The 11,047-nt window shown below is 31.0% G+C and overlaps 1 protein-coding gene across 1 annotated transcript; it reads right to left on the bottom strand.

The window, feature by feature from the left end:
- Nucleotides 1-4,293: 4,293 nt before the first annotated feature.
- Nucleotides 4,294-7,522, bottom strand: LOC107189967 (BTB/POZ domain-containing protein 17). The gene is made up of 3 exons (XM_015578704.1): nucleotides 7,373-7,522; nucleotides 7,161-7,301; nucleotides 4,294-5,591 (listed from the first exon to the last, which is right to left on the bottom strand). The coding sequence occupies exons 1-3, from the start codon at nucleotides 7,493-7,495 to the stop codon at nucleotides 4,332-4,334; spliced, it is 1,524 nt and encodes a 507-aa protein (XP_015434190.1). The 5' UTR covers nucleotides 7,496-7,522; the 3' UTR covers nucleotides 4,294-4,331.
- Between the last annotated feature and the right edge of the window lie 3,525 nt (nucleotides 7,523-11,047).

Here is an 11,047-nt window from a genome sequence, read left to right as displayed (position 1 = left end):
TTAAGTTATTTTGTATTAATAGCATTAATTCGTATTAATTAGAATATTAAGATAATATTAGTTATAAGCTGAAGAACGAAGACAACCGACGAGGGAACTTAATTTTTTATAGGTTTGGGCTCAAGAAAGAAGTCATCCGCCGAGGGATTTTAGTACAGATAGTATTACATAGTTAAGATTTAAGTTATTTATAAGGTTTATTGTGAAAGGTGGGTAGATGTAAACTTGTGATTCCATTTACCTGCCTTGGGCCTCTACTCGCAGCAACCTCCTCGTGGTGAGGCCTGGGCAATCGGTATTATCATCGGTAAAGTACTGTAAACTGATGACAATATCGAGCTAATGGCTGCGAACTTCGAATCTATCTCATAAAACCACGTTCTATATTACATCGAACTAGGATTATTTTAGAAATCGATATGAGATTCAAAGTGTAAAAATGTCTAGTACTTTGAATGTTTTAGAAAATTATTCGAGATAAAGATGTATGGAACTACTGAAAATTACTTTAGATTCCTTTTCCTTATTCTGTAAATTCTTTGATTGGAATATGAATGCTGCTGGAAGTATGAACATTTTCACAGGACAATGATATAAATGGAACTTTAAAACTTTTTTAAGTGTTACAGTGATATTTCGTTATATGTTCCATAATGTCAATAATATTGATTTCCTTGCAACATCCATAATTATTACAAATGTCAATATAACGAAATATCTTTTATGCGATGTTTGTGGTGTAATAAAAATCTGTGTTTCGATTACGTTTTTGATACGTATTACTCACTTATATGTAATAATATAGAATAAAAATATACTATTAGTCCGATATTTGAAAATATGCATGCATTCGTTGTCACTGTTAAACTGTGTAGTAACAATGGAATAATAAAATAATTTACTCAAATGTACATAATAATACATATACATATCCATAAAAACAATATTAAACGCAATAACTTTTTTGTACGCGAAGAAAAACTAATATAGATCCGTCGGGATTAGCTTTCTAATACGTCCACTTTATAGCGAACGGACCACGGGTGTGCAACTCAGAGGTTTTTCTTGGTCGATTTGCAGCGCCATTAGTGATAAGGGCCGGTACTAAAACGAGTGCCGGATATCCGGGACGCGTTTGAATTTCGGAACGATTTATAATAGACGAGACAGTGAATGACTGGCGGTTACTGTATGAGATCGTGTATGATAAATTTGAGTTGTAATAAATTTGATATTAGGTGTTCGCAATTTTAAATGTGTTTATTAAATTTATTACATAATATACGTATATTATGTAATAAATTTAATAAACATGTTTAAAACTGCAAACAACTAACATTATATTTATTATAACAAATTTATCACACACGATCCCATACAGTAACCGCCAGTCACTCACTGTCACGCTCAAAATTTAACATGATATAGAGAGAATATGTAATAAATATAATACAGATTTAAAATTTCGAACTAATAACAAATTTATTATAATTAAAAACTTTACCATACACAATCCCACATAGTAGTCGCCAGTCACTCACTGTCATGCTAAAAATTTTACATTACATACATACAGTATACAGTCAGTTATTTCCTAAAGTATTTGAAATACCAGAAAACTCTCGTGTTTCAAATAATTTAGGAAATAAGGGACTGTATACTGTATAACACAAACAATACATACGATACATGCATACTACATTCTTCTATACTTTTTTACATAATAGTCCCTAGCCATCTTGCACACACAATCATGCACGCCACATTCATCAAATGACTGCTTTATATCTGAAAAATAAGTGAAAATGACTATAAGTATGTGCACACATAAGTTTCACAAAAATTGATGTATTCTATAATATAAACAAACTTACCCAGTTCCTCAAACTGGCTTTCTACAGTCATAGATGACCCTGGATGCATATGGCTAACATCAAATGACTGCTTTATATCTGAAAAATAAGTGAAAATGACTATAAGTATGTGCACACATAAATTTCATAAAAATTGATTTATTCTATAATATAAACAAACTTACCCAGTTCCTCAAACTGGCTTTCTGCAGTCAGAGATGTGCCATTTTCTGGTTGCACCATTTCATCTAAAAAATAAGTAATATTGAAGGGAAAAATACATTTGCATGTAAGTTATATAAAAATAAAACATAATACTTATTCTTAGCCTTTAAAATGAAGTCGTCCTTTCTTGTGGAAAAAATACATACCTGGCTTGAACTCCCTCCACCGCCAAAACGTGTTTTATCCACCGACTACATAGCACTACATAGAAGTACATGTGTCGAAAAATACGACTTTAGCACCATTGGTGATAAGGGCCGGTAGCTTATGACTGACCATACTATTCTAATGGGAGTTAACAGGCCGTGACAGCAGTACTGACAGTACACTAGCAGTAGAAATATAACAAGCAATAACAGGCCTGGTGTCATGATGTGATGTCAGAAATTGAGGGGAACTGCTAATATTCTGACGGTAGCTTCATCTCACAAATGCAGTAAAACTGCGCAACTTACTTTATTAAAGATTAAATCGATTACATTTCATCTAAATGCAGCTACAATCGATATTTATGTATTCACATAAATGATTTTTTAACATTAAATCACAAAATTAAATATCTGTTTTCCTTGGTTTTTCATGATAGTTTATATTGGTGGAATTAACATAAACAATAAGCCACAATATTAAACAAAATTATAATTATTTATAGTATCTTTAGGCAGATCAGTGAAACCTTGCTGGACTTATGTCTGATTATACCAGACTCCATGAAGAAAATTTATTAGAGAAAGGCCTTTCCTTAAATTTAATTTAAAGAGGAAAAAGCTCTAAAACGAAAGCTTTAAGAGAAATTAAAACTGTTGTTTACATATCTTAGAAGAAAATAAAAACTATTAAGTGTACCAGTATGTTATCCCTTATTGATCTTGATACACAACCTTTTTATGTCAACTTGTTGATTCACACAATATATGAGAAACAACAATCCATACCATAAATTTCTTATGAGGACAGAAAGTCCAAAAAATTTAAAATGAATATGAGAAAAGACGAAAGGAATAAAAATGATTATTTTGTAAGTGGCATTATTCCTTTTTTGTGCACTATGTAGTTTGTTTCATATGAAATATATGTTATGTATCAATTACTCACATTTAATAAACTATGCATTATTACTGTTACAATATACATATGGAACATAATCTTGTTCATTTTATTATATATAACATACAAGAGTATATATATTTATGTTTAGTAAAGTACATGTTATTCTTGTTAAAATAGAAAATGAGACTTAAATTTGTCTGTTAATTTAGTCATACAAATCTACCAAACTAAAATTTTCTGTATTCAGACTGAATAATTTAATTTAATTTTCGTATATATTAATATATGTATGGAATATTTTTTATACCTGAGTTTTACAAATGTTACATGAAATCATTATGAAAATATAATATAGTACATTTCATGACAAACAAATCACGCTTTAGACTGAATGTCAAGTATTTTCATGAAACTGGGATATGGTGTAATCCATGTGAAATTTGGAAAGGTGGAAGGGTTTAAGTTATCACTTTTTTTATCTGAAATTGTTTAAGAATTTAAGACAGTAGGACAAAAAGTACCAACTATTATAATTTTATCTTTAAAACTATTGGCCTCATAGTATGTATTTTTCTTATATGTTAAACTAAAAGAATTGGCCTTGCCAAGTAAAATTTGGAGACAGTACAATTACAGATTTATATATTAAGTACATACATGTTAACTGTATGATTTACAATTGAAATAACTAAAATACCGGAAATAGATATAGACTAGTAGACCGGAAATACACTAATATAGTATAATAATGTTCGATACATTACAGTAATTAAGAATGTTTAAACTTTAATTCTCTTATAACAATGCTAGTATAATAAAATATTGTATTTGTACAATCTCATACGAATATCTATTTAAACTCAAGTTATTTTTTAGTATTTTCTTAAGATAGATTGATTAATACATGGTCAAAATACATTATACATCTTCCAATATTTTATTACATCATTTTGCTATATGTAACATTCCAGATACAAAAGTTTATCCATATATACTTTACAAACTAAGAAGCAAAGTTAAATTGTTTATACTTTTATACAATGTACATAATAGTATTAGACAGATATGTAATATACAGGTCCGATGTTCTAAGAATGCACACTGATATCTCTTTTGGTATAATTCTAATTTCGATAAGTTAAATAAAATAGCTTGAAAAGTAAACTAAAACTGAACGAGAAAATTAACAAAAGGAATCGAATTCTAATTGGCTGGGGATATAACAATGTGCAATTTCAGCATATCTTTGTTTGGGCCTACCAAAAAAGGAGACATAGTTTCTGGTATAGAACTCTGTTGTGGATTGAGTTCCTCAAATGGTAAAAGGTCGTCCAAATTAAGAACTCGTTCTTTTTTACTAAATCTATGTATGACTTCAGTTACTCTTGTAATATGCTCAACACCATCTTGTAGTCCATAAATTAGGACACCTATTTTTACTCGCATATCAGTATCGCCATTTATCGGAGGTTCTTTACATGTAAGTGACAATCTAACCGATCGTTTCACATATTCTGGCATTTCTACCGTCCCTTGCCATACGATTAAAAAAAATTTTTTAAACCAAACTCCCTTCGGATATATGTCCACAACCCATTCACACGCACGATCACCGGCATATTCAGCTAAGCATGAATGACTTGAAAACACAAGAGTTCTCGTGTGATAAGAAGGTAAACTATGAAAATTTTCTATTGTAAGCAGTGAACTACAAGTATCCACAGTATATAATCTTGGTTCAAAAAGTAATGCACCATCTTCCTCGTTTAAACTTACTTCTTTGACTCTATCTAGCTGACCTGAATGAAATGACATTCCAATAGACATACGTTCTACAAAGAATTCTTTATACTTTTTTGTCAATGGAAATAATAACAGTTCTGCTAATTGTCTAGGAGACATCATTGGAAACCTAACGGGCGACATCACAGCTATCACCAACTGTTTCAATGTAGCTTCTAGTTCATCCTGTGACAACTGTGTTTTCAAACGATTTGCCTGATGATCCAACCAAGATTCCAGGCACTTGTACAATGTCATCTCATCCTTCACAACTAAACTACTTTGATGTAATAATGATACTACAATATCTAAGTCGAAATTTCCAAAATCTGCAGTTTTAGCTACCAATTCTAAATTCCATTTGATAAAATTTTGACAAGCCTGAGTAATATTGTGATGACCACAATTTGAAGTATATTGTAGCCATGATAATAAAGTGCCATGTATAGCAGCTAGTGCAATGTGACTTTGCATATAGTCGAGGCACAATGATATTAAATCTTTGACATTATACTTATCTGCTAAAGACAATATTGGTAGAACAACTCCATAATTAATTCTTATTTGACCAGTATAAAAATAACGCAAAAATTCACTAAATATAGGTACACATTGTGGTGTTTCTTGAAGAGTTACTCTACTTTCTTGAGATTCGCTCCATTGTGGACTCATCAACATTACCTATTTGGAAGAAAACTATCAATAAAATGTTAACAGCACATTTATTTATGATGAAATTGTTAAAATGTATTCTAGATGCCAGGATATTATTCTTCCATATTATGTAATTCAATCTGATAATCTAAAACTATAAATCATTAAATACCTGGAGCATACCACGTAAAATCTGACACTTTTCGGAGTAACATTTTGGATTCTGTTGACACTGTGATATGTTGCAGTCTTTGGTACATAAACGTATCTAGCGTAATTCAACGCAGCATTAACTTCAATTAATTTTCATATGACCAATTTTAAGTCTCCATATTTTTGAAAATTTGTTCATAAAGAGGACAAATAGGGCTGCATCCTATTTTTTTTTCAAATCTTTAAGTAGGGTCCTGCTATTATAATAATATATATTCCTTAAAAACAATTGCAAAATAAATGGTTAAAAACTATTTTTTTTAACTGAAATATTTTTTATTAGATACTCTTGTGTCTCCACTATAAGCACCCACAAAACTCATTTTGATCGATTTGTTAGTTCAACAGTCATGATTTATTGAAGAAAGGTTGACACTATATTTCATGCAACTGTAGAATCAACAGTTTAAAAAATTTGTTAAAATCCTCCGAGATACATTTATAAGTATATCATTAAAGACTCCAACGTATCTGAGTGTCAAGAAAATCCGAAATGTTACTCCAAAAAGTGTTCAATTTCGTGTGGAATACCCCACCTATTACTTTCGAAATTATATTTTATAAACACAACAATCATAAATCTAATAGGACATTACAGAATAACATCTGAATTAGGGCATAAAATTTCCTTCGAATGATTGCTTGTACAGTTGGATTTACTTTTTATGTTCCTACTCAAAAAATCTTTTGTTAACACAAAGTCATGATTTGTTTACTAAAAGCAATAATGTAAATGTGCAGAATGATATATTTATTTTAAAAAATGAAACAATTCTGTTTTTCATAATGAGATTTCTTTGGTAAAAGTAAGTTTAACTGCAATATGAACTTAAAAGAAATAAAATTACACACTATAAAATATAAACTATTCTACTATCTATAATATTGTGCATTAGTTCTTCAGGAAATTCAAATATGTTTTACATAAAAACCAAAGTTAATAGAGTAGCTTTTACACATAATATTAGTGACAAAAGATGAATTGAAATAAAGTTGTGAAGCAGACAAACAAAACTCTTTAATAACAGTATACGAAATAATCTTTTAAAAATTACCAATTCTGAATTAAAAAATATATTATCAGTTATTAATAGTCATAGAACAATGACTCAGAGTATCAAAATATTAAAATAAATGTTAGTACATCAATTTATCCATAATTCCACAAAGTACTGAGTGTTTAGAATACATGTAAAATAGAAGACAACTAAGGATTTCTTACCAATAATTTTTACTATAATGTAATTTCAAGTCAAAGTAAATATGAGTTACTTACATACTTGTATAATTTCATTTATAATTATTTATATATATTTTTCATTTATAACTTGTTATAAAGAAATACTTTGGAAAATGTACTGATACAAGATTAAATTTGCTTACTTGGAAAACATCACTAGAAGCACAGAGTATAAGACGATGCGCTGGATATTCTATACCATCAACAACAAGACAAATGTCATTCATAAGCCGTTCAGCATACAGTGTTGCTATCTTCAATAGCACTGTACGTGAGTTGTCAACCTAAACATAAAATTATAGTATTATCTTCTTTGTCACAAATAACAACTTCTCAAAGACACTATTATAATGACCTCTATTGAATCCGAATTTTCTGATTCTCGAACATTATTTTGATTGTTACTTAATTCTTCTGTTGCTATATTTGTATCCATTCTAGAGAATCCTGTCATCCACCTAAGAGTACTTCGTAACATCTGCACATGTTTCCTTTGCGTGTTTCAGATATTATTTATTTCTTTACGCTCTTGTACACGTTGTCCAATAATTGAAGCATCTTCATTGATTTCCAGTAATGTTTATAATTTCTACACAGGACAACTACAATAAAAAGAACATGTACATACATATAATGCAACCATGTGAGCATCTATATGTAATTGCTGGCAAGCAATTATTAATAAAACAAAAGTGCATTGCAAAAATATTATGTGATAAATATATACTTACTTACATAAATATCCATCCATTTCATATGTATAACATGTTTTATATAATTAATATGAAGTTCAAAATTAATAATTATGATTTGTATTAATGTAATCTTTGATTAAGATAGTTGAGATTAGGATGTACAACAGAGAAATTATAGATATTTAATTTTGAAACATATTCTTTCTGCAAATGGCTAAAAAAATGCACATAACTCACAATAAACTTTACAAAAAAAACTAACTCAACCTATGAATAACAGATGGACAAGCAAATATGCTTGTGTAAAGTAAATATTAACTTTGGTCAGATATGTTCTTTTACTTCATCCATAAATAATAATAATTTTTAAATAAACTATGTAGTATAATTTTTTACTTAAATGTATTTTAATTTAAATTACATCTATCAAGGTTTATACTAATGCAACCTATAATTAGTATGTTTAACATTGACTAAAATATGTGAAATATGTTGTACATATGAGATAGGTAGATACTTTTCTGAATTACTGTATATTGTACTTAAAATTCAGACAATAATCATTAAGTCAAAAACATTAAAAAATTACTACACAAACGTTCAATACTTCTTTGTTTGCTTTAGTAATATGACAACACTTATATCAAAATTAAAATAAATTTTAATTTGCAATATTTTTTATTACATAGCAGTATATGAAGTCATTATGAAAAAATATTATTTTAATAGATATTGTTTATTGTTATAATTAGCTAAGAACATTTTACCAATTAATTCGACAGGCAGAATTGAGTAAATGTCAAATTATTTTTGTTGCGTAGGATTTACTATTAAATCACAGAATCGTAAAATTCTAATTTCATTAACAAATACGTTCACTTTCCATTATCTTGTAATTTCTACCAATAAAATTTTTATTCTGTTTGATTCTGTTTTACTCTCTATGAAACATCCAAGCACAGACGAGGTATAAGGATAGACCTTTCACCTTACGGGAGTTGGTGGCCCACCTAAAACCACCTAAAACTGTAGTACCGACACAGAAAAAGCTGTGGCGGTATGGTCACGTGCGTATAGAGTAGCATTCGTTTCCCGCGCCACCGCTATCTGTACAAAAGCCACGCCCCTTGCTCCCTGTATTTCTCACCACGCGCGCGCACCCTACTCTGTCGGCCAGCACGCCCAGGCCGGAACAACACATACAGTGTCATGTTTAACTCGCATATCTCATCACGGAAAGCGCAGTGTATATAATACTGTTTTACTAATATTTTTATTGGTGCAATGAATATTGGTGGCATTTTCATTGCATTTTCAAACAACGTGGCAACACCGCTCATAGCGGATTCGGGGGTCCTATTTTCAAGAATAGAGTTTTGTGCTCAGTGTTATAATTAACGTTATTTTTTACATAAAACCATACTAATACACAGTATGTTTGATTAATTATGCATAAGGAATACATAATTATCATAACTATAGTATGTAGAAGTAATATAGATGGATACTAATATTTATAAGTGTGGTATGTACAATATTTTGTGGACGCTCTGAATAGTTTGGTGTTGTGATGCATTATATTTGAAATATTTACAGTGGTTTCAAGATAATATAAGTGTGAAGCATGATAAAACCATCTTTGAACGAAATTGAAGCATTTAAAAATTGATAAAGGTATGTATAAGTTAATAGAAACATGAAATGGACAAAATTATTTGTACGATGCCAAGCAGGTTAAGGGACATGTGGAAAAGGGGTTAGGATAATTCGCTATTGAAAGGAACAATTATGCAGTTAATTATGAACTCGTGTTGGAGAACAGTTTATTATTTACAGTTTTCACATTATCATTTAATAAAATATTCAAAAAATTGACAATTTAAACAAAATACTGTGGTAATGTGGATCACAAATGTATATATCTGAAAATGCTAAATAATGTATATCTGATTGAATACTAATATATGTTAATTTACATAAAATATGTTTATGATTTTCAGATTGCAAAAATTAAGATTCCAAATTGCCGTCATTTACTATGGCTTCCATTATTGCATACATATGAATAAATGAGATTATCACTTCTTCAGTGAGAACACAAAGGCCCCCTGTTTGTAAGTGATCAAAATATACATCGCCTACGGTTTTACCTTTATCCTCCACAATTAATAATCGACATATATTGCAATTTAATGTTTTAGCAACAGAATGGGACCCATAATCAGATATATAAATTTTAATGGAATCATCTACAACACAATTGGATAAGCAATTGTATGCAGCCGACAATTGGCTATATAACGCAAAAGCCATAATAATGGTGCAAGAGCTATATCAATTTTTTAAATTTTTTATTTGTCTCATTTGATCTATTACTATTTTAAGATTTTTGGTATAAGCAAATTCAATTGATTCTGCAATAATATGTGCCTTATTAAGTTCTTCTAGAGATTTCTCAAGATGTTTCTCAATAAGACATGTCAGTGGTAAAATGTGGACTCTGTAATACTTTATATCTACTTAATAAATTTTCAAGCTGAGACCACCTAGATAATTTCTTCTCATTGCTTTCTTGAAAAACTTGTAATTTCATGTTGTCACTAATCACAATCTGTGTATTTAGAACCAAAAAGTCAGAATTATCATTACATACGAGCATACAAAAATAAATTTTTGTAAAAATATATCTAAAATAATATTTCCAAAAAGGTGATAGATTCTATTAAATAAATGTGCTACACACAAACAAAGGATATGTAGAGTTAATACAAATATAAATAAATAAAACTTACCTGGATTATTGCACTGGTTCTCACAATTGGGGGGATTATAATAATCTAAACATTTGAAGAATTAGCGGGAAACCCAGAGGCCGGTAAAGGAAGACTGGGACGCAGTCACTGGGTAGCTGGGAAGCTGATATGGTAGGTTGGGTTAGGTATTGAAGCTGGGGTGATGAAGCGCCAGTGCCGGCGGCTCGCTCGCGAAAAGTGGCGGCGCCAGCTGTATGACACCGGCGCCGCCCGGCAGCGAGCCGTGGGCGCGGTCCTGCCCGTCCTTGATGGATGGCTGGACCGTCGGCACGGCAGGCTATCCTACCGGCTCACGCAGGTGCTCACCGGGCATGGATGCTTCGGGGGGTACCTGCAGAGGGTTGGAGCCGAGGCGACGGCAGAGTGCCACCAGTGCGGCGCGGAGGTTGACTCCGCGCAGCACGTGTTGGAGGAGTGCCCGGCCTTTGCCAGGGAAAGGCGGGCACTCCGTTTAGAGATAGGGGGAGACCTCTCGCTCCCGGCCGTGGTTGCGGCCATGGTGGGGAGCAAGAGGTCGTGGAG

The sequence above is a fragment of the Dufourea novaeangliae genome, unplaced genomic scaffold (assembly GCF_001272555.1).
Source record: "Dufourea novaeangliae isolate 0120121106 unplaced genomic scaffold, ASM127255v1 scaffold5, whole genome shotgun sequence".
NCBI lineage: Eukaryota > Metazoa > Arthropoda > Insecta > Hymenoptera > Halictidae > Dufourea > Dufourea novaeangliae.
Note: the sequence above shows the minus strand (reverse complement) of the source record. Positions and strands in the feature narration are given on the sequence as shown.

Coding starts and splice junctions, on each gene's coding strand:
- LOC107189967 (XM_015578704.1), bottom strand. CDS start 7,495: ATGTTACGAAGTACTCTTAGGTGGATGACAGGATTCTCTAGAATGGAT. Junction 7,302..7,372: donor AAAATTCGGATTCAATAGAG/GTCATTATAATA, acceptor TTTTATGTTTAG/GTTGACAACTCACGTACAGT. Junction 5,592..7,160: donor CTTCTAGTGATGTTTTCCAA/GTAAGCAAATTT, acceptor TCTTCCAAATAG/GTAATGTTGATGAGTCCACA.